The 24,606-nt window shown below is 42.6% G+C and overlaps 1 protein-coding gene across 2 annotated transcripts in view; it reads left to right on the top strand.

Moving 5' to 3' along the window:
• The window catches only part of GLRB (glycine receptor beta), a 241,980-nt gene that overhangs the window by 104,745 nt on the left and 112,629 nt on the right, over positions 1-24,606 (top strand). For both annotated transcript variants that reach the window (XM_075860311.1, XM_075860310.1), the window contains exon 2: positions 11,903-12,053. In XM_075860311.1, the coding sequence (XP_075716426.1) occupies positions 11,932-12,053 (122 nt within the window). In that variant the 5' untranslated portion in view covers positions 11,903-11,931. The remainder of the gene's footprint in view (positions 1-11,902; positions 12,054-24,606) is intronic.

The following is a 24,606-nucleotide window of genomic DNA, read 5'->3' as shown; positions in this document are numbered from 1 at the left end:
ATGAAGGAGGTGTTTTTCTTTTTCCCATCATTTCTTGATATACTTTTGCGCGAATCACGCACAGCGCACGGATGTGCGTCCATGTGCTGTCCGTGATTTTCACGCACCCATTGACTTCAATGGGTGTGTGATGGGCAAATAACGCTGAAGTATAGGACATGCAGTGAGTTTCACTCAGCGGACACACGCTGCGTTAAAAACACGGAATGTCTGAATGGCCCCATTGACTTGCATAGGTCCGTGCGACGTGCGTGATTTTTCATGCGCGTATCACGGACGTGAAATATGCTCGTGTAAATAAGGCCTTAATGTGTGAGGTATATGATTAGGTTAATTACTATTAATGTGAGGCACATGGAGGTTCAAAATTGATAACACCACGTGCCTCACATCAGAAAATGGAAAAACTTTTTATATTTTTGTGGGGTTTTTTATTGTTGAAAAAGTATCCTTTTGGTATCGAGAATTCGTGATACTACACTAATTATCGGTATCAAAGTCCAAATTCTGGTATCGTGACAACCCTATTGACTACTTTAAGAGGCTCTGTCACCAGATTTTGCAACCCCTATCTGCTATTGCAGCAGATAGGCGCTGCAATGTAGATTACAGTAACGTTTTTATTTTTTAAAAACAAGCATTTTTGGCCAAGTTATGACCATTTTTTTATTTATGCAAATGAGGCTTGCAAAAGTACAACTGGGCGTGTTTACAGTAAAAGTCCAACTGGGCGTGTATTATGTGCGTACATCGGGGCGTTTTTACTTCTTTTACTAGCTGGGCATTCTGACGAGAAGTATCATCCACTTCTCTTCAGAACGCCCAGCTTCTGGCAGTGCAGACACAGCGTGTTCTCGAGAGATCACGCTGTGTCGTCACTCACTTCCTGCCCCAGGTCCTGCATCGTGTCGGCCACATCGGCACCAGAGGCTACAGTTGATTCTGCAGCAGCATCAGCGTTTGCAGGTAAGTAGCTACATCGAGTTACCTGCAAACGCCGATGCTGCTGCAGAATCAACTGTAGCCTCTGGTGCCGATGTGTCCTCGCTCGTCCGACACGATGCAGGACCTGGGGCAGGAAGTGAGTGACGTCACAGCGTGATCTGCCAGAAGCTGGGCGTTCTGAAGAGAAGTGGATGATACTTCTCGTCAGAACGCCCAGCTAGTAAAAGTAGTAAACACGCCCCGATGTACGCACATAATACACGCCCAGTTGGACTTTTACTTTAAACACGCCCAGTTGGACTTTAGAAAGCCTCATTTGCATAAATACAAAAATGGTCATAACTTGGCCAAAAATGCTCGTTTTTTAAAAATAAAAACGTTACTCTTATCTCCATTGCAGCGCTGATCTGCTGCAATAGGAGATAGGGGTTGCAAAATCTGGTGACAGAGCCTCTTTAAGTGGCATAACTGGCTCCTTAAGTTTACAGTAATTTCTCCACCTCAGGCATCTCCTAAGGAATTTTAAAAAAAAGAAAAAAGGGTTGCGGCATGTTCCCTAAGGGACATTCCAAGTCCATAATTGGACTGTAAGATGTGATAATATTTCCCCATGAAAATCTAAGAGCAGACCGATAGTCGCAGCACTTCTTATAGTTCCATGGCCCTTTTTTTGCAGCGAACATGTGGTTCTCAGGCATATCCGCGTCTTCTGACGTGCCCTAATGATGTGTCGTTAGACGTTGAAATATACACATACCTGTTATATACAGTAGATTAATACCACTATAATCTTAGTTTCTTTACAGAAATGTATGAAAATCAATGGATCCACAAAATATTTGACTAACTTGAGAGGTACCATTTTAAGGCTTCCTCTTCAAGGCTGTGGCTATAAGGTGTTAGTGGCCATCCCTTCCAGTCAGCATTTACACAGATGTCTGTATCGGAAGTATGCCCTTTGCAGACTAACCAGCAGAGGGAATATTCCTGTAGTTGCTGCCTGAAATTGTAGAATGAATTATTACTTTGGTTAAATCTTTGTTTCAGTTTATACAGTAACTGAACAATTAGTAGAGTCAGTTCACACGTGGCATAAATACTGCGGGTTTTCCACAACGCATTTTGTTTGCGGAAAATCCGCAGCATAAAACCGTAGCAGCAGAGTGGATGAAATTTGAACAAATCTCATACACACGCTGCGTAGATGATATGCGGAAAAAACACTCAGAAGTTGACCTACGGTGCGGTTTTTTAATCCGCAACATGTCAATTGTATTTGCGGAATCACTGCTTTTTTGATACAGGTTTTCCCCATTGAATTCAATGGTGTGTTGTGAGCTGCGAATCTGCCGCAAAAATCGCAACTCAGAAGAAAAAAAGGCTTATAGTTATCCAGAATTCTGTGCTTCTTTGTCCAGTCCGGCATCTTGGGATGATGTTTCATCCCATGTTACCGCTGCAGCCAATCACAGGCCACAGCGGCCACATGGGAGGGAACTCCTAGGAGGCCGGGCTGCAGGACATCAGAGGGTAAGTATGGGCGTTCTTTGTTTGTTTTTGTTTTTTTTTTCGCTTCTGTTTTTTGCAGCGGATATTCCGGCCGAAAAACTGCACCACTATTTGGTGCGGTTTTTCGTCCGGAATGTGCTGTGTACGTTTACGCAGCGTATCCGCCCTGTGTGAACATAGCCGTGAAGTGAAATTAAACTTTATTGGTAATGTTATAATCATATAGTCAGTATATTTGACTTTATATAAGTTAATATAGAACGTGTCCTATAATGTCTTTATACCACATTTTGTAAATCGGCTAGTTCATTCTGTATTGAATGAGCAGTGTGCAAAAACAGATAGTGAATAAATCTATTGAAGTGTCAGCACCTGCGCTACATACCCTACTCTGTACCATCGGAGTAAATACTCCTGTAAATACTGGCGTAAATACGTGTCCTTTGTCACACGTATTCGACCCGTATTGCACCAGTATTTACGGACCGGTGCCCGTAAAACAAGGGTCCGGTGTCACCAGTATTCCACCCGTATCTACGGGCACATTTTCCCTGCAAAATTGCACTGCACTAATCGGCAGCCCCTTCTCTCTATCAGTGCAGGATAGAGAGAAGGGGCATCCCTTTTCCGAGGTAAAAGTAAAAGAAATTCATACTTACCCGACCTCCCTGGATGACGCGACAGTCCATGTGACCGCTGCAGCCTGTGATTGGCTGCAGCGGTCACATGGGCTAAAACGTCATTCCCGGAGGCCGGACTGGAGGAAGAAGCAGGGAGTTCTGGGTAAGTATGAACGTCTTCTTCTTTTTTTTTTTACAGGTTGATCTATATTGTGATCGGTAGTTTCTGTCCAGGGTGCTGAAAGAGTTACGGCCGATCGTTTAACTCTTTCCGCACCCTAGACAGTGACTATTTACTGACGGGCCGTAATTACGGTCGTTTTTACGTTCGTGTGCATGGGGCCTAATGCTCAGTTTACCAGGTGGAGCTTTCATGTGTGATGCTTAGTATGGGGTTGTAGCGGCAGTCTTCCCTCTCTATAACCTTCTACTAAATGCCACAAATGCTTGCTGTCCCTGACAAACTTATGAGGGAATCATATTTGATAAAGAGAGGCCACAATAGATAAATTATTAGGGTATTGCTAGAATTAGCTGGGCAATTGTCACTGTAAAACAAACTGAATGCTAACCCCTTCCCGCTTTGGCCACTTTTGACCTTCCTGACAGAGCCTCATTTTTCAAATCTGACATGTTTCAATTTATGTGGTAATAACTTCGGAGTGCTTTTACCTATCCAAGCGATTCTGAGATTGTTTTCTCCTGACAGATTGGACTTTAAGTTATTGGTAAAATTTGGTGTACATTCAGTATTTAATTGTGAAAAAACACCAAAATTTAGCGAAAAATGTGCATTTTTCTAAATTTAAATGTATCTGCTTGTAAGACCGATTGTTATACCACACAAAATAGTCACTAATTAACCTCCCCATATGTCTACTTTAGATTGGAATCGTTTTTTGAACATTCTTTTATTTTTCTAGGACGTTCCAAGGCTTAGAACTTTAGCAGCAATTTCTCAAATTTTCAAGAAAATGTCAAAAGGCTATTTTTACAGGGGCCAGTTCAGTTGTGAAGTGGCTTTTAGGGCCTTCTATATTAGAAACCCCCAATAAGTCACCACATTTTAAAAACTGCACCCCTCAAAGTATTCAAAACAGCATTTAGAAAGTTTGTTAACCCTTTAGACATTTCGCAGGAATTAAAGCAAAGTAGAGGTGAAATTTACAAAGTAAATTTATTTTTTTTGTTGCAGAAATTCATTTTTAATCCATTTTTTTTGTAACACAGAAGGTTTTACCAGAGAAATGCAACTCAATATATATTGCCCATGTTCTGCAGTTTTAGGAAATATCCCACATGTGGCTCTAGTGCACTACTGGACTGAAGCGCCGGTCTCAGAAGCAAAGGAGCACCTAGTGGATTTTGGAGCCTCCTTTCTATTAGAATATATTTTAGGCACCATGTCAACTTGGAAGAGGTATTGTGGTACCAAAACAGTGGAAACCCCCCAAAAGTGACCCCATTTGGGAAACTACACCCCTCGAGGAATTTATTTAGGGGTAAAGTAAGCATTTTGACCTGACTGTTTTTTTTGCAGAAATTTTTGGAAGTAGGCCATGAAAATGAAAACCTACATTTTTTTCAAATAAAATGTAGGATTATCTAATATTTTTTTCTCCTTTCAAAAGGACTAAAGGAGAAATAGCACCACAACATTTGTAGAGCGATTTCTAAAACAATACCCCACATGTGGTCATAAACGGCTGTTTGGATACACGACAGGGCTGAGAAGGGAAAGAGCGCCATTTGGCTCTTGGAGCTCAATTTTAGCAGTAATGGTTTGCGGAGGCCATGTCGCATTTGCAAAGCCCCTGAGGGGACAAGACAGTGGAAACCCCCAACAAGTGACCCCATTTTGGAAACTATACCCCTTGAGGAAATTATTTAGAGGTATAGTGAGCATTTTGACCCCACAGGTTTTTTGCAGAAATTTTTGGAATAGGCCGTGAATAAGATGTAGGTTTAGCTAATTTTTTTTCATTTCCACAAGGACTGAAGGAGAAAAAGCACCGCAACTTTTGTAAAGCAATTTCTCCCGAGTAAAACCATACCCGATATGTTGTCATAAACTGCTGTTTGGACAGACAGTAGGGCTCAGAAGGGAAGGAGCACCATTTGGATTTTTTAATGGTTTCTGGGCGCCATGTCACATTTGCTGAGCCCCTGTAGTACTAGTACAGTGGAAACACCCCAAAAGTGACTCCATTTGGGAAACTTTTGTAATGCAATTTCTCCCCAGTACGGTAACACCCCATATGTGGTTATAATCGGCTGTTTACATATATAGGAGCATTCAGAAGAAAAGGAGTGGTATTTAACTTTTAGAGCATAGATTTTGCTGGAATGGTTTGCGGACGCCATGTTGCATTTGCAAAACCCCTGATGTACCAAGCAAAAGTGACCCTGTTTTAGAAACTACACCCCTAAAGGCATATTATCAAGGGGTGTAGTGGGAATTTAGACTCCAGATGTGTTTTTCAGAAACGGATACGCAGTGGATGATGCAAAGTGGAAATTGCAATTTTTCCACTGATATGCCTATTCACCGCACAATATGTTGTGCCCCTAGAGAATCTTACCCCATAAATTGTTAAGCGGGTTCTCCCGGGTATGGTAATGCCTTACTTGTGGCCATAAATTGCTGTTTGAGCACACTGTAGGGCTAAGAAGGAAAATACCGCCATTTTGAGCATGGATTTTGCTTGGTAGTAGTTCTGTTTGGGGTATTGCTGGTATTTCAGTTTATAATGTGGTGGCATATGTAATCTGTGCGGAGTAAATCAGGGCATAATAAGAGGGTATAATGGGGTAAATAATAAAATTTTCCATAGATGTGTGTTACGATATGAAGCAATCCGTTATGCGCAGGCCGGTGTCACACTGATAAACGGTTTTCTCTCTTATCCCCCTTTTGTAACGCTCTGCACCTTTTGGGGACTTTTTCTCCTTTGAAGTTTGGGAAATATTGCTGGGAAAGTTTTGCGCTGGTATAATACGGGCGCCCCTTCTTCCAGCGGATGTGCTATGTCCCTTCCATTTCCTAGTTCCTAAATACTAGTGCCCTGAAATTGAAGGAATCTTCCCCTCTGGCCTGCGCATTGAGATGTTTTTGCATCACCGCATTACTAGTGCCATAACTTTTTTGATTTTTCAGTTGATTGAGCGGTGTGTGGGCTCGTTTTTTGCGAGACGGGCTGTAGATTTTATTGGTGCCATTTTGGAAACATACAACTTTTTGATCACTTTTTATTTCATATTTTGGTATAGGAAATTACCAAAAACAAGCAAATCTGGAATAGCTTTTTATCTGATTTTTTTTCGGCATCCACAGTGTGCCATCAATTACATGTTACATGTCTTTATTCTGCGGGTTTTCTGCGGGTTGTGTGTTTTTATTGTTTTACGACATTTTTATTAACCCCTTGCGTACCTTTGACGTAATAGTACGTCGCTGGCCGCTTATTCCAGCGTACCTTCGACGTACTATTACGGCGCAGGAATAAACTGTCACTATGTGAAATCACATAGTGACAGAACAGCGGCGGCAGCTGTCATTGACAGCTAACCGTCTCTGCTACCGGCCTGGGGACCAATTAGCAGTCCCCAATGCCGGCGATTGCTGTGATTGGTCAGTCTCTGAAGACTGACCAATCACAGCCGTCTGTGACGTCGTCTGCAGGAGAAATCTCCTGTCACTTTCTCTGATCTCCTCACTTCTGTGAGATACGTGAGGAGATCAGAGAAAGCGGTGTAAAAAAAAAACAAACACTTTTTATTAACCCCTTCCCGAAAATGGGCGTATAGTAACGCGCTGAGGATGAAGCGGGCACAGGAGCTGTGCTCGCTCCATCTTCATCGGATGTCGGCTGTAATATACAGCCGACATCCCACTGCAACTACAGCGATCACTGTCCTCTCCGATCGCTGTAGTTTAACCCCTTAAATGCCGCTGTCAATAGCGACAGCGGCATTTAAGTGATTGATACAGAGGGAGGGGGCTCCCTCTGCACCCCATTGCCCCCCCACGAAAAATCGCGGGGTTCTGATGGTTGCAATGGCAACCAGGAAGCCTAGCAACGGCTTCCTGGTTGCCAGGTACGGGAGCCTATTAGGTCCTGCCCAAGGCAGGACGTAATAGGCTCAACTGTCAGTTGTAAAGTGACAGTTACAATACACTGCACTACATCAGTACATACAGAAGTAGTGCAGTGTATTGTGCAGGGGATCAGAAGATCAGATCTTCCAGTCCCCTAGTATGTGTAAAATAAAAAGTGAAAAAAAAGTAAAAAAAAAGTTTTAGATAAATAAATAAATACAAGTTTTACATAATAAAAACAATAATCGCCTTGTTTCCCTGATCAAGTCCTTTATAATTAGAAAAAAAATGAAAAAAAAGACAAAAACTAGACATAATAGGTATCGCCGCGTTCGTATTGGCCTGACCTAAAAAAATATCGTATTATTTATCCCGCACGGTGAACACCGTAAAAAAAATACCATAAAAAACAATGGCAGAATTTCCTTTTTTGGTCACGTTTCCAAAAAAATGGAATAAAAAGTGATCAAAAAGTCGCGCGTAGCCAAACATGGTACCAATAAAAACGACAGTGTGTCACGCAAAAAATGTATGTACTCCGCACAGATTACATATGCCCCCACATTATAAACTGAAACACCAGTAAAACACTAAACAAAACTACTACCAAGCAAAATCTGCGCTCCAAAAGCCAAATGGCGCTCCTTCTGGGCCTGGCAGTGTGCCCAAACAGCGGTTTATGACCACATATGGGGTATTACCGTACTCTGGAGAACCGCTTAACAATTTATGGGGCGTATGTCTCCAGTGGTACAAGCTGGGCCCAACGCATTGGGCACTGAAATAGCATATCTGTGGAAAATGTCAATTTTCAATCTGCAACATCCACTGTGCACTAATTTCTGCAAAACCTTTGGGGGTCAAAATGCTCACTACACTTCTAGATGAATTCCTTGAGGGGTGTAGTTTCCTAAATGGGGTCACTTCTCGGGAGTTTTCACTGTACTCGTACCTCAGCGCAATGCAACATGGCGTCAAAAATAAATTTTGTAAAATCTCCACTCCAAAAACGAAATTGCACTTTTTCAGTTTAGACCCTTGCCGTATGTCCAAATAGCCGTTTATAACCACATATGGGGTATTTCCGTAATCAGGAGAAATTGTGTAACACATTTTGGGGTGTCTTTTCTCCTGTATTCCTTGTGGAAATGAAAAATTCTGAGCTAAATCTACAGGTTATTGGAAAAAAAAAATGTTTTCATTTTCACGGACCAAGTCTAATAAAATCTATAAAACACCTGAGGGCTCAAAATGCTCACTACACCTCTAATTTAATTCTTTCTGGGGTATAGTCTCCAAATTGGGATCACATCTGGGGAATTTCTACTGTACTGGTACTTCAGGGACTCTGCAAATGCGACATGGCCCCCAGAAACCAATTCAGCAAAATCTGAGCTGTAAAAATCCAAATGGTGCTCCGTCCCTTCTGAGCCCTGCCATGGGTCCAAACAGCAGTTTATTACCACATAATGGGGTATTTCCGTAATCAGGAGAAATTGCTTTACAAATGTTGAGGTGCTTTTTCTCCTTTATTCCTTATAAAAATTAGAAAATTCTGTGTTTTTTCCAAAAAAAAGTCTCTTTTCATCTTCACAGACTAATTCCAATAAATTCAGCAAAAAACCTGTGGGGTCAAAATGATAACTATACCACTAGAAAAATTCCTTGAGGGGTATAGTTTCCAAAATGGGGTCACTTTTGGGGGGATTCCACTGTTTAGGTCCCTCCAGGGCGTTGCAAACGTGACACGGCACTGAAAACCATTCCAGTAAAATCAGAGCTCCAAAATCCAAATGGCGCTCCTTCCCTTCTGAGCCCTGCTGTGGGTCCAAACAGCAGTTTATTACCACATATGGGGTATTTCCGTAATCGCGAGAAATTGCTTTACAAATGTTGGGGTGCTTTCTCTCCTTTATTTCTTGCAAAAATTAGAAATTTTTACGTTTTTCCAGAAAAAAAGTAGATTTTCATTTTCACAGACTAACTCCAGAAAATATAGCAAAATACCTGTGGGGTCAAAATGCTAACTATACCCCTAGATAAATTCCCTGAGGGGTGTAGTTTAAAAAATGGGGGTCACTTTTGGGGGTTTCCACTGTTTTTGCACCACAAGACCTCTTCAAACCTGACATGGTGCCTAAAATATATTCTGAAAAAAGGAGGCCCCAAAATCCAAGAGGTGCTCCTTTGCTTCTGAGGCCTGTGTTTCAGTCCATTATCACACTAGGGCCACATGTGGGATATTTCTAAAAACTGCAGAATCTGGGCAATAAATATTGAGTTGCGTTTCTCAGGTAAAACCTTCTGTGGTACAGAAGAAAATGTATTACATATGAATTTTGTAAAAAAAAATGAAATTTGAAAATTTCAGCTCTACTTTCCTTCAATTCCTGTAAAACGCCTAAAGAGTTGAAACACTTTCTGAATGCTGTTTTGGATACTTTGAGGGGTGCAGTTTTCAAAATGGGGTGTTTTATGGGGGTTTCTAATATATAGGGCAATCAAAACCACTTCAGAACTGAACTCGTCCCTGAAAAAATCGCTTTTTGAAATTTTCTTAAAAATATGAGAAATTGCTGCTAAAGTTCTAAGCCTTGTGATGTCATAGAAAAATAAAAGGATGTTCAAAAAACGATGCAAACATAAAGTAGACATATGGGAGATGTTAATTGGTAACTATTTTGTGTGGTATTACTATCTGTTTTACAAGCAGATACATTTAAAATGGGAAAAATCATAATTTCTTCATATTTTCGCTAAATGTTGGTGTTTTTCACAAATAAGCAATGAATTTATCGACCAAATTTTTGCACTAAACTAAATCCAATGTGTCACGAGAAAACAATCTCAGAATCAATTGGATAGGTAAAAGCATTCCGGAGTTATTACCACATAAAGTGATACATGTCAGATTTGAAAAAATGGGTCTGGTCCTCAAGGCCAAAATGAGCTGGGTACTCAAGGGGTTAACTTTTTTTCAACTTTTTTGACTTGTCCCACTAGGGACTTGAGGGCCTGATGCTCCGATCGCTACTCTAATACACTGCACTACATACGTAGTGCAGTAAATTAGCGCTGTCAGTTATTCACTGACAGCAAGCCTATGAGGACCCCTCGCCTCATCGGCTCCTGTACAAGGCAGACTCGGACGCCATTATTTGGCCTCCGATTGCCATAGCAACCCAGCCATTGGGTTGCCGGTCGGGTTAAAACTCATCAGATGCTGCGCTCTATTGAGCACAGCATCTGAGGGGTTAATCGGCCGGATCGGAGAATAGCTTCAGTCCTGGCAGTTACAGTAGGGTGCCAGCTGTATAATACAGCTGTCACCCCGTGGTGATGGTGCCGGCTCTACTTCTGAGCCCGCACCATCACTGCGACGTAACTGTACAGCGGTTTGCGGGAACACCTTCCCGACAGCGCAGTATATATATACGGCGGATGTTGGGAAGGGGTTAAAACATAACATTTATTCATTCAATCAATCACTTACAATAAAATTACAGTAAAGATTCCATAGATAGTCCAAAGTGAAAAACCAATATCCGTGTGAACAATAGAGGGATATATATATATTTGTGTCCTAAGCAGATGACAACAAAATGAATGCCATAAAATAAGCACAAAAAAACCCAATACATATAAATTAATACTTTGGATGCCAGGCCTCCCCCGAAAAGAAATAAAGTCTGAGGGCCCGCCCTGGCAAGGACAACTCTGCTCCAGAACTTTCCTCTAGTATTCGCTTAATGGGCATCCCAATGCACCATCCCTTTTACAGGTTCAATTGAAAACATTGCTAAACGATAAAATATAGAAAGCAGTGGACATGATAATGCCAGTCAACTCGTGATACCAAGCACATTTGACATACATGCGGACACAGGAAACGTGGATAATGCTTGGAGGACCTTTTTCAGGGTACAGCCCCCGACTATTATTATTGCTGGAAGGACAGAGTAGGGATAAGTGGCGCAAGTGCAGACACATTGACTGATTTTATCACCGATTGGGTTTTGCACATTACTTACTCATGTCTTTCTCCGTTCAAACAGCATCTCTAGGACGATTTATCAGATTGAGACATTATATTACACATGTTCAAATTTAACTTGTATTTAGTAACTTACCCTAAAAATGAAACCGTATAAGTTCACACGGAGGTTTTTGTCAGGCAGAAAAAAATCTACCTCCAAATTCCTTCAAGATTTTTAAAACAGAATTTGAAATGCCAGCGTTTTTTGCTACGTTTTTTTAATGAGTCAAATGCAAAAACCGCGGGCGTTTTTTTAGTCAAAAATCTCACAAAAAAACAACAACATTTCAAATGAGCGGTGCGTTTTTGTTTTTCTGCCTTCCATTGATTTCAATGGAGGTTTAGAGCCGAAAACCCCTCCAAGATAGGGCATCCCACTTTTTTTTTTCTTCCCATGAGCGGTCAAAGACCACGTGGGATGTTTTTAGAGCTGATTTTTGACGCATTTCCGCATGAAAATTGGCTCCGAAAAACTCTGTGTGAACTGGACCTAACATTACCAATAAAGCTTATGTCGTAAGGGGACACTTTCTTAAATGTCCTGTGACACCTTAAAAAGGGTGACCCATAAATAACGCAACAACTGTGAAGTTCCAATGTTTGTTGCACTGCTGTATTTCCTCTCTGCTTTTATTTCTTGTGAGCAGTGCTTCATTCACTTTTTATAGACTAACAAACTGTTTTATTTTACAGGTCTGTTGCTGTGAAGTTAATGTATCGAGATGAAGTTCATACTGGGGATTTTGGCTTTTATCGTATTTTCCTTATGGTTGGATGGAGTGCATTCTAAAGAGAAGTCCTCAAAGAAAGGAAAGGGGAAAAAGCCGCAATATCTCTGCCCATCGTACGTCACTTTTTATTCTGTATTATTAACGAACATATATTTTTAACTACTGTAACTGAAGCTTCAATATATATTATTAACCCCTTCACGACTGCCATACGGCTTTATACGTTTTAACTGCCGATGCCCCGTGCAGTTAGCACGTGTATAGACGTCGGCTACCTGGAAGGGGTTTAATGAGTGCAGTGCTGCTTCAGTGTGAGCAGCACTGCACTCTCATGTGTGCCGGGGCTTTGGGAGCCCTGGAATACACCCCCCACTGTAGATAGTGCCACCCACAACTCCCGCAAAACCCTCTGTAGATAGCGCCACCTAAGCTCCCTCCATCATCGGAATCCCCGGCCAGCACTCTGGCCAAGGATTCCCCTCTTAGAGGGAGACCCCTTTGCATCCCCGCTGTAGATAGGTTCCCCCCCCCCCCCGCTGTAGATAGCATCACACCCCCCACTGTAAATAGCGCCACCTGAACTGAGTCTAGGAGCGGAATCCCCGGTGTCGGGTCGCACTGGCCGGGAATTCTGCTCCTACACAGAGCCACTAACGTCACTGTCCACGTCAGGGGCTCTGTCTAGAAGCGGACTCCATTCAGCTGGCACTATTTACAGTCGGTGGTGTGATACTATCTACAGCGGAGGGTTGCTATCTAGCATCGCAGCCCCCACTGTAAAACGCGCTACCTGAACTGACTCTAGGAGCTGAATCCTCTGTGTCAGATCACACTGGCCGGGGATTCAGTTTCTAGACAGAGCCCCTGACGTCACTGTCCATTTGCACAGTGACGTTAGTGGCTCTCTCTAGGAGCGGAATCCCTGGCCAACACTCTGGCCGGGGATTCCGCTACTGGAGAAGCCCCTGGTGTCACTATCCATATATGGACAGTGAGGTCAGGGGCTACTCCGGGAGCGGAATCCCCGCTCTGGCAGGGGATTCCGCTTTTAGATTTAACCCCTGACGTCACTGTCCATATATGGACAGAGACATCAGGGGCTTCCTGTAAGAGCGGAATCTTCAGCCAGAGGGATTCCGCTCCTACAGGGAGCTACAGTGGTGCTATTTACAGAAAGGGGGTGCCATTTACAGGGGAGGAGGGGTGGCGCTATCTGCAGCGGGGATATTGCTAAATACAGGGGGGGGGGGGTTCTTGCTATTTACAAGGGTGGTGATGCGATTTACAGGGGGAGTGGTGCTATCTACAGGGGGGTGCTATATACAGGGGGTGTGGCACTATCTACATGGGTACTGTGGCATTATATTGGCACTCTACAAGGGACACTGGTGCTATTTACATGGGCATTGTATGTGGCACTAAGTGGGCATTATCTACTGGGAGAACTGTGGCACTATGTGGGAACTGTAGCACTATTTACAGTGGACACTATCTATGTGGGCACTGGCAGTATTTATGTGGGAAGTGTGGCACTGTCTACAGTAGTATTGCGTCACAATCTACATGGGCACTCTGGTGTTTTCAGGGGGTTGGGCCAAAAAGCCCTAACGAATAAAATTCACCCATTTTTTTAACATCCATGAAAAACGGATGGCAAATGTCGGTTAAAAACGGTCAGACGGCCGGGAAATGGATTCAAATTTTAAGACACATTGATGCAAAACAGCCATGAAAAACTGACAGATTCGTTGTTAACTGCCATTTATTTCACAGGTGTGTGTGTTTGTGTGTGTGTGTTTGTGTGTGTGTGTGTGTGTGTGTGTGTGTGTGTGTGTGTGTGTGTGGCCCCCTTCCCTCTCCCCTCACATTGATCCAGGGTGACGGAGAGAGAAGAGGACTAATTGTTACAGAGCTCTACAGTGTGTGTGTATATGTGTGTATATGTGTGTATATATATATAATATATATATATATATAGCTAGATAAATATATATAAAACGGACAAAAAAGTGTGTTTTTTGTGATTTGTCTGCTCATAATAAAAATCAAAAACACTGAATTAATTAAACTAATCTAGAAAATGAAATCCTCATAAGTCTTGTAAAAAAAAAAACAAAGTAAAAATAGTTATGATATTCAAAGCGGTTCCAAAAGATATTATCGTTTAAATAATTTGTTAAAGGGGTATTCCGGTTTCACCAAATAAAAGTTATTTATATATATAATTCCTCACACTTTACAAGATCACTGTTTGCAGTCATTCAATAGGAACCTTTAATGTTTGCTTCCATTTATTACAATTCTGACTTGCTCGTAACAAGACACAGCTCTGATAATTGCACTGTAAAAAGCCGTGCACCTTCAGTATGTGTCCTTCACGTAACCATGGACAAATTTGTACCCACTGGAAGTAAACGGCAAGCATCTCAAAAACTTTGAATTGATATAGAAAGTATATTGGAACAATTTATAAATTTTGATTATACAAAAAAATTACCTTTCATTTGTTGAAACTTAAATACCCCTTTAACTAAAAGAATATTTAAAGGCTATGTAAACCTTTGTGCACTTCTTTTTTTTTTTTCTTAAAACAAGGTATTATGGAATCTTAAACAACTTTTTTTCATTGTTATTTATAAAAAAAAAATAACTTTTAAATACAGCTTCTATGTTTGCTGGATACATAGAAGCTGTATCTTGCGCTCAATGCAGGTCAGCAGGACTGACGGCTTTGGTGACAGCGGGTCACGCAGGTTCCTTCTGTTATCGATCACCTCTAAGTTCATGAACTTAAATGTGATCGATAACAGGTAGATACTGTTAAAAAAAATACTAATAATTTTAATAAAAAACAATTAAAAAGTTGTTCAAAATCCCATAATACGTTGTTTGTTTACATAGCCTTTAATAAAATTAATAAAGTGGTATATATTTTCCTGTAATATTTGTTGTAAAGCCCTTACTATGAAAATGGTTCCTTATGGAAACCCAACTACAGGATGGAATTGATGCACTAAGGAATTTGTATACTTGCTGCTCCGTTCATCATCAGCCAGTGATTGCCTTTAGTGAGTTTTGAGCTTTGATAAGAGATCTTGTAAGATATACACACAACCTCCAGAAGGAAAAAAAAGGTCTCTCTAGCGCCACTGCCACCTATAGGTGACTATCTTTTAAGTCAACTACATGACAACATGACGAGAAGAGAAGAGCTATTTCGCATATTTTTTTTCCCAGGGAGAATTGCCCTTAAGGCTCCCTACCAGCTGGATCTCTGCAAGGAGAACCAGTACCTTTCCAAAATCTGCATTAAGGACATCTCATCCAGTCAAACAGAGTCCTCCTCTGTACTGATGAGGAATAACCACTCCAAACCAGTGCTGTCTACAGATAGACGTCTTTGGTTTGGCTATTAACCTGAGTCATGTTTCAAGCTCTACAAAGGATTGGATATTGACCATAGGTGGCACTAGGGACCGTTTTCGTTCTTCTGGAGGAGAGGTATTTGGCATTTTGATTTGATTGTAAGGCCTCATTCGCACGACAGGTTTTCCCGGCCGGGTGCCGGCCGTTCATAAATCGGCTGACACCCGGCTGAATTAGGAATAATAGACCCCTAATGGGGCTATTCACACGACCGATTTTTTGACGGCCGGGAAAACCGGCCGTCAAAAAATAGGACGTGCTCTATTTTCGGCCGGGTACCCGGCCGCCCGGCTCCCATAGAAGTCTATGCAGCGCAGAGTGCATGTGAGGAGGAGGAGTTGATGCCATTCGGACGAATGGCTGTACACTGTGTGGCAGGGCCGGGGTGTACAGCAGGTGGAAGGGAGCGCAGCGCTGGCTCCCTTCCCCTGCTTGTTTTTAAAAGCGCCCTGGCCCGGCGACACCTTCGATGGCGCCGCTAGCAGCTGCTGCGGCTGCTACTACTGTAGCGACGCCACTATAGCAGGGCAGGGAGGTATCTCCCCGCTCTGCTATGTGCTAGCCGCACTTTAGCTCCTTGAAGGAGCGGAATCCCCGTGTTTTCGTGGATTCCGCTCCTGGACAGAGCGCTTGATGTCTCTGTCCATATCTGGGCAGTGACATCAGGGGAAACTCCTGAAGCGGAATCCCCGAACACATGGGGATTCCCCTTCAGGAGTTGCCGCTGATGTCACTGTCCAGATCTGCCCGGCCCGGCACGGATGCAAAACTTTATGCAAAATGGCCGATTTTACCGGCCGACACTCGGGCTCGGGCGGGACCCGGTCGTGTGAATCCCGCCTTAAGCTTTGCTTATGCAATTGGATTGTTTACATGATTGACAGATGAAATGTGTTCACTTGGATCTGTATTTTCCCCATGGATGACATGAAGCACACTGAGGACCCAAATCAGATTTCCAATGTTCCTTTTTAGCCTGGTTTCCAAAGTCAACAAGATCCGCATTCCACCATATTTATATGTAACAACTGAGAGAAGATAGGCTATTATACTCCATACTGAGTTGAGTTTTTTGTGCAGATTTAATCATATCGGGGATGAATCCTCTGAGATGAGTAGTAAATTTAATTCTGTAGACGCTGTATTACTGAAATTTCTTGATTCAATGAGTTACAAGTGGATGCTGGTTTTGGACAGTTTGATTGTGACTGCTTATCAGGGGGGTAACAAGGAGACCAGGGCTTCAGAAGCTCTTTCAAGTAGCTAAGACCTAAGTAGCTTAACCCCTTAGTGACCAGCCCATTTTAGGCCCTAATGACCAAGCTATTTTATTCGTTTTTCTATAGTCGCATTCAAAGAGCTATAACTTTTTTTATTTTTTCGTCTACATAGCTGTATGAGGACTTGTTTTTTGTGGGTGGCCCTAGTGCACTAAGTTGCGTTTCTCTGGTTAAACCTTTTGTGTTATAAAAAAAAAATGGTATAAAAAGGAATTTCGGACAATTTTTTTTTTTTTTATTTCACCTCTACTTTGCTCTAAATTCCCGTGAAACACCTAAAGGGTTCATAAACTTTCTAAATGCTGTTCTGAATACTTTGAGGGGTCTAGTTTCTAAAATGGGGTGTTTCATAGGGGGTTTCTAATATATGGGCCCCTCAGAGCAACTTAAGAACTGAACTAGAACCTAAAAATAACTAAATTAGGCAATACTTTGCTTCTTACATTATACTGATAATGAGCCGTGCCCACACCGAGATGACCCCAGTTTTGACAGTTTGTATAAATGGAGACCCCTATTAGAGCGTTTCAGTGCCCGGTTTTCCCAAGCATATACCCCCGAGAATTGTATTTCTATTGATGAGTCCTTGGTATATTTTAAAGGGAGTCTTCAATTTCGCCAGTACCTGCCGGGTAAGAGGGCAAGGTATGGCGTGAAGATGTATAAGCTGTGCGAGGGTGCATCAAGCTATACCTACAAATTTAGGATATATGAAGGGAAGGACACCAGTATTCAGCCCCCAGAATGCCCTTCTTACTGGGAGTTAATGCAAAAATTGTGTGGGATTTGGTGCACCCACTGCTGGACCAGGGTTACCACCTCTACCTGGATAATTTTTATACCAGCGTCCCACTCTTCAAGTGGCTCGCTTCCAGAAGTCCTGCGGCATGCGGCACTGCTAGAAGAAATCTGAGAGACCTCCCTAAGACTCTGCTTGGGCAAACAAGAAGGGGTGAGAGCAGGGCACAATCTAGCAGCAACATATTGTGTGTCAAGGACAAGAGAGATGTCCTTGTATTGACAACAATACATAGACACACCAGTACCCATGTACCTGTACGAGGTACCAGAACAGAGACCCCCAAACCAGACTGCATTCTGGACTACAATAGGTACATGGGAGGGGTGGACTTGTCAGATCAAGCCCTGAAGACCTACTGCGCCATGCGGTGTGGTATAAGAAGCTGGCCGTGCACATCATACAGATGGTATTGTACAATGCGTACGTGCGACGTCTATGTACAGGCCAGACGGGAACTTTCCTGGAATTTCAAGAGGTGGTTATCAATAAACTAATATTTAGGGACCAAAAAGGGGGGTCACCCAGTACTTCTGGAAGCGAGACCACACGCATCGTACCAGGGCAACACTTTCCAGAAGAAGTTCCCCAAACTGGCAAGAAGGGAAAAAGTCAAGTGGTGCAAAGTCTGCTATAAGAGGGGGATAAGGGAGGACACAATAGATCAATGTGACACGTGTCCTGAAAAACGAAGGCTCTGTATGAAAGAGTGTTTTAAAATGTATCATACATCCCTTGATTTTTAATCTACCCCAGTTTTACTTACCCTGATGCACTCTGCACAGCTTATCACCCCTCGTCTTTCCCTTCTGAGCCCTGCTGTGTGCCCAGGCAGCTAACAGCCACATTGAGGGTATTGCAATACCCGTGAGAACCCACATTACAGTTTATGGGGTGTATGTCTCCCGTCAAAATGCTCACTACACCTCTAGATGATGCCTTAAGGGTGTCGTTTTTAAAACGGGGTCACTTCTTGGGGGTTTCAACTGTACTGGTACCTCAGGGGCTTCTGCATACATGACTTCGCACCAGAAAATGCCCAGTAGGCCAGATAGTGGTCCTTTCCTTCTGAGCCCTCCCATGGGCCCAAACGGCAGTTTATCACCACAAATGGGGTATTGCCGTACTAAGGAGAATTGGGCAACAGAATGGGGTATTTTATTTCTTGTGAAAAGAAGACATTTTCAGCCAAAACTACATATTATTGGAAAATATTTATTTTGTTTTAATTGCCAGCCCAATTTAAATAAGTTCTGTGAAGAAACTATGTTGTCTAAATGGTCACATTACCCATAAATGAATTCCTTGAGGGGTGTAGTTTCCAAAATGGGGTCACTTCTGGTTGGCTTCCATTGTTTTGATACCTCTGGGGCTCTGCAAATGCGACATGGCACCCGAAAAACAATCCAGCAAAATCTGGACTCCAACAAACATATAGCGCTCCTTTCCTTCTGAGCCCTCCCATGGGCCCAAACGGCAGTTTATCACCACAAATGGGGTATTGCCGCACTAAGGACAAATTGGGCGACAAAATGGGGTATTTTGTTCCCTGTGAAAATAAGAAATTTTGATCACAAATGACAACTTAATGGAAAAAAATGACATTTTTTTAAATTTCACAGCCCAATTCAAATAGGTGCTGTGAAAATGATAACAAAAACCATAAATGAATTCCTTGAGGGGTGTAGTTTCCAAAATGGGGTCACTATTGGGGGATTCCTACTGTTTTGGCACCTCAACACCTCTTCATGCTGCCTAAAATATATTATAATAAAAAAGAGGCCTCAAAATGCACTAGGTGCTTCTTTGCTTCTAGGGCTTGTGTTTTAGTCCACGAGCGCAGTAGAGCCACATGTGGGACATTTCTAAAAACGGCAGAATCTGGACAATACATATTTAGTCGTATTTCTCTTGTAAAACCTTCTGTGTTACAGAAAAAAAAATGAATAAATTGAAATTCAGCAAGAAAAATGAAATTTGCAAATTTCACCTCCACATTGCTTTAATTCCTGTGAAATGCCTGAAGGGTTAGAAAACGTTCTAAATGCTGTTTTGAATACTTTGAGGGTCTAGTTTTTAAAATGGTGTTTTTTTTGGGGGTTTCTAATACATAGGCCCCTCAAAGCCACTTCAGAACTGAACAGGTACCTTAAAAAAAAGGCTTTTGAAATTTTCTTAAAAATATGAGAAATTGCTGTTTATGTTCTAAGCCTTGTAACGTCCAAGAAAAATAAAAGAATGTTCAAAAAACAATCCCAATCTAAAGTAGACATATGGGAAATGTGAACTAGTAACTATTTTGGGTGGTATAACTGTCTGTTTTACAAACAGATGCATTTAAATTCTGAAAAATGCTATTTTTTTCAAAATTTTCTCTACATTTTGCAATTTTTCACCAATAAACACTGAATAGATCGACCGGAAAGTGAAATATGTCAGATTTGAAAAATGGGCTCTGAGCCTTAAAGAGGCTCTGTCACCACATTAAAAGTGCCCTATCTCCTATATAAGGAGATGGGCGCTGTAATGTAGGTGACAGTAATGCTTTTTATTTAGAAAAACGATCTATTTTAAACCACTTTATGAGCGATTTTTAGCTTTATGCTAATGAGTTTCTTAATGCCCAATCTCGTTTACATCGTAATCTCGCGAGATTATGTTTGCCTTGCTGGAAATCTCACAGAAAAGATTCAGACGTGTCAGGATTCTGAATACACATCACGTCCTGGCTGGAGGTAATGTATATTCATTGTCATGACACTGCAGTAACGTTAGTCTTTGTGTATGTGGCTGCACCTAGCGATATAGCTATATCGCTAGTGCAGTGTAAATGAATGGAGAGAAGTTCATGATGCTGATTGGTCAGCATCATACACTCCTCTGTACAACGCCCACTTGGTCTAAAGTAAAAACACACCCACTTGGGCATTAAGAAACTAATTAGCATAAAGCTAAAAATCGCTCATAATGTGGTAAAAATAGATTGTTTTTCTAAATAAAAAGCACTACTGTCACCTACATTATAGCGCCAATCTCCTTATGTAGGAGATAGGGCACTTATAATGTGGTGACAGAGCCTCTTTAAGGCCAAAACAAGGCTGCGTCCTTAAGGGGTTAAGGGACTCTGGACTAATTTTGAAGTGATTCTACAGGATCCAGTGGAGTTAATCAATGATTATTAAACCTACCTCTAGTTCATATGAAGTTATATTTCTACATTTAAAAGCTTTCATTGAAATTTTGTCCATAACCTTCGCCTTGATGAACGCATTTTAAACCAGTTGATGCCAATAGCTACTTCAACTCTGGCAGCTGTTATTGTAAAAAGTATGTAACAGTCTACGGGATAGAGACTTCTAAAAGCGCTGACATCAGATGGGTCATGAATATTCCAACAGGATGATTCACTGACCATTCATGTACTTTGAAATCCACAAAGGTTTTTATTTGTACCGTGCGTTTTCCTGAAGGAATTTTAAGGCACATTTTTCCGCCTGCAAAAAAACTCTGTGTGAATTAGGCCTTAAGGTGAAACCCAGGGTCGGGTCCATGTGAGGTGTGCTTGAATTGTTCTGTTTTTGTTCATGTTTGTGAGTATAATTAAAACCCCCTTGTTTCAACAGTTCATGTGAAGTTGCGGAGTTACATTGTTTGGGCCATTTTAGACTTTGTTGCATGAGAGGCTACATTGTGGAGCGGAAGCATTCGGGGAGACTCTGTTTTTTTTTTTATCTGAACGGACAAAACACTGGAAGGAAATATGGCCTGAAAAACATATATTTCTCTGCACTTACACCTTTACTACAAGCTGCAGTTGAACGAAGGACAGTCCCTTCTCAAGTTCATCATTTTGCGGTGTATTAGTGGAGTGTGAGCGGAGGACTTCTTTTGCTTTTGGAAAACTGATGATCAGTCTGATGTCAGCACTTTTAGAAGTCTCTAGCCCATAGTCAGTAACATGTACTTAACTGAGCGGATCCAGAGAAGAGCATTTCTCAGTATATTGACACCCAGAAGTGACACAGATCGGCATCCCCTTATGAACACACAACAGAGTTGTCTATACTGTACATACACAATTAGATAAGGTGAGATCATGTATATTACATCTTGACATTGCTTTGGTCTCCAACTTTATTGCACTACATGCGCCGCTCATTCTTTTTATCTTCAATGTAAAAAGTAGTTACCATAATTTTTAGCGTCAATAGAGTCCGTCCCCATTGACTTTAATAGAGAGCTTGCTTGTGGGCCTCTCCATTTATGGCTTTAAGACCGTGGCCAGACATGCACCTATCATACATTTCACAGGATAAGCCATGAATGTGTAAGATGGGAATACCGCTTAAACACCTTAATACCCAGTGACGTACTATTATGTCACGGGCGGTGGACTGTTAACGCGAACTGACGTACTATTACTTCATTGCGTTAACAGGGTACTGTGTCTGCAGACACAGTTTTAAAGCAGTGATAGCTTAACACTATCACTGCTTCGAGGCCAGGACCGGAGCTGGCCTCGGATCAGGCCGATTAACCCCTTAGATGTAGACCTCAAAACCGAGCGCTGCATCTATAGTGTTTACAAGCAGATCGGAACTCTGCAATGAACCTAACAATGGCCTCCTGTCTGCCTAGAACGGATGCCTACTAAGTCCCGCCAAGAGGCGGGGCCTAAGAGGCGTCTGTCCGCAGTAACAAGATGACGCAGGCTCAGAAGCTGAGCCTGCGACATCAACCGCTGGTGTCAGCTGTATGTTACAGCGGACACTGTGCTGTAACGGCAGGGAACAGAGTGTGCTCTGATCCCTGCCATTAACCACTTATATGCCGCGCTCAAAAGCGATCGTGGCATCTTAGTGGTTTGTAGCGATCTGCATCGACATGACGTGACGATGCCGATCCTTGCTATGGCAACCGGAGGCCTAATAATGGCGTCCTGATTTGCCACGTACAATAGCCTTTTAGGCCCCGCCCACAGATGTGACCTAATAGGCTTGCTGTCAGTGAATGACTGACAGCTCTAATGCATTGCACTACGTGGGTAGTTCAATGCATTAGAATAAAGATCAGAGGTGCAGGACCTCAAGTCCCCTAGTGGGACAAACAGAATATGGCAACACAAAATGTGCAGAGTGTCCAAAAGCGGATAAGATCGGGCACCATTTATCAGTGCGACGCTAGCCACATATCCCTGAAATATTATTTATTTACCAAATTATTGTACCACCTTATTATAAACTGATGTTCTCCGCACAGTTTACATAAACCCCCACATTATAAACTGAAATACCAGCAAAACCCCAAACAGAACAACTGCCAAGCTGAATCTGCGCTCCAAAAGCCAAATGGCGCTCCCTCTCTTCTGAACCCTACGGCGTGGCCAAACAGCAGTTTACGTCCACATATATGTCATCGGCATACCAAACCAGCTTAGCAGTTTATGAGGTATTAGTCTTCGGTGGCACAAACTGGGCACAACATATTGTGCACTAAAATGGCATATCGGCGGAAAATTGCAATTTTCACTTTGCACCATCCCCTTCTCGTCGTAAACAACTCTCAGATTTAAATTTTCGTTTTTTCCTCCCCACCTTTCAAAAGCCATAACTTCTTTATTTTTCCGTCGATATAGTCCTATAAAGGCTTGATTTTTGCGGGATGAGTTGTAGTGTTCGTAGCACCGTTTATTGTGCCATATAATTTACTAGGAAACGGGGAAAAAAATTATTTGTGGGGTGGAAAATAAAAAAAACTGCGATTCCGGCATTGTTTTTTGCGCTTCGTTTTTACGTAATTCACTGTGCAATTAAAACAACATGTTAACTTTCTTCTGCGGTGTCAATACGATTACAGCGATACCAAATATATATAGTTTTTTTCTATATTTTACTACTTTTACAAGTAAAAAAACGAAGTGTAAAAATAAAATTTATTTTGTTTCGCCAAATTCTGAAAGCCATAACTTTTTGATTTTTCCGTCAATTAAGTGGTCTGAGGGCTTATTTTTTGCGGGACAAGCTGTAATTTTTAATGATACCATTTTGGGGTACATGCAACGTTTTGATCACTTTTTATTCCATTTTTTTTCTGAGATGAGTGTAACGTCTATGGCCGAGGGCCGTCGTTCAGACTTGCCCTCTGACGGCCCCGGCAATGGACGTCAGTGTTCTCGGCCGCATCTCCCTCCAGGGAAACGCCGACACTCCCTTCCGGGTTCTGGGACTGTTTCCCGCAGGGCGCGAACGCGTGCACGGCCTTAAAGTGCCAGTACGCGTCCAGTTGTCATTAATCAGTAATTAGCCCAGAATGGTGCTGGACTATAAAAAGGGCCGCTTGAGCGTTGTTGTCTACTTTATAGTTTGTCTTGCAAATGGTCTCCCAGTGTTTTCCGTCGTTCAGACTTACCCTCTGACGGCCCCAGCCATGGACGTCCGTGTTCTTGGCGGCATCTCCCTCCAGGGAGACGCCGGCACTCACTGCCGGGTTCTGAGGCTGTTTCCCGCAGGGCGCGAACGCGTGCGCGGCCTTAAAGTGCCAGTACGCATCCAGTTGTCATTAATCAGTAATTAGCCCAGAATGCTGCTGGACTATAAAAAGGGCTCTGCCCACTTAATCCTTGCCTAAGCATTGTTGTCTACCTAAAGTTTGGCTTGTAAATGGTCTCCCAGTGTTTTCCAGTTCCCATTGTCACCCGTTCCGGCTGCCTGTACCCTCTATCCCGAGCTACCGTGACTCTGTGCCATCTACAGTGAAAGTCAAGTCGTGTCTTCCGCTGCATCTACTGTGCCATCTACAGTGAAAGTCAAGTTGTGTCACCGCTACTGTCTACATTGCCTCAGGTACCCGTTCTGGACTATAGACATTGTTTTGTACCTAGTTGGCCAGCTGCTATCCCGCTATGCGGTACGGCCCAGCGGGCCCACACCTCGCGCCGTGACAGTACCCTCAGGCCATGGATCCCGCTGGTCAATTCAAGGGCCTGTCACCCTCCCAAGCCATGCAGGCGGACCTGCAGGATCTGCGAGCACGACAGGATCAACTTCTTGTGGCAGTTGACTCCATGGCACAGCAGCTAGGGGCGCTAGCTACTTCCTTCTCCCCTCCTATGCAAGCTCCTCTGATCGACGCTCCTGCTACACCTCCTGGCATCTCCAGTTC

This window comes from Rhinoderma darwinii, chromosome 1 (assembly GCF_050947455.1).
Source record: "Rhinoderma darwinii isolate aRhiDar2 chromosome 1, aRhiDar2.hap1, whole genome shotgun sequence".
In the NCBI taxonomy this organism is placed as follows: domain Eukaryota; kingdom Metazoa; phylum Chordata; class Amphibia; order Anura; family Rhinodermatidae; genus Rhinoderma; species Rhinoderma darwinii.
Note: the sequence above shows the minus strand (reverse complement) of the source record. Positions and strands in the feature narration are given on the sequence as shown.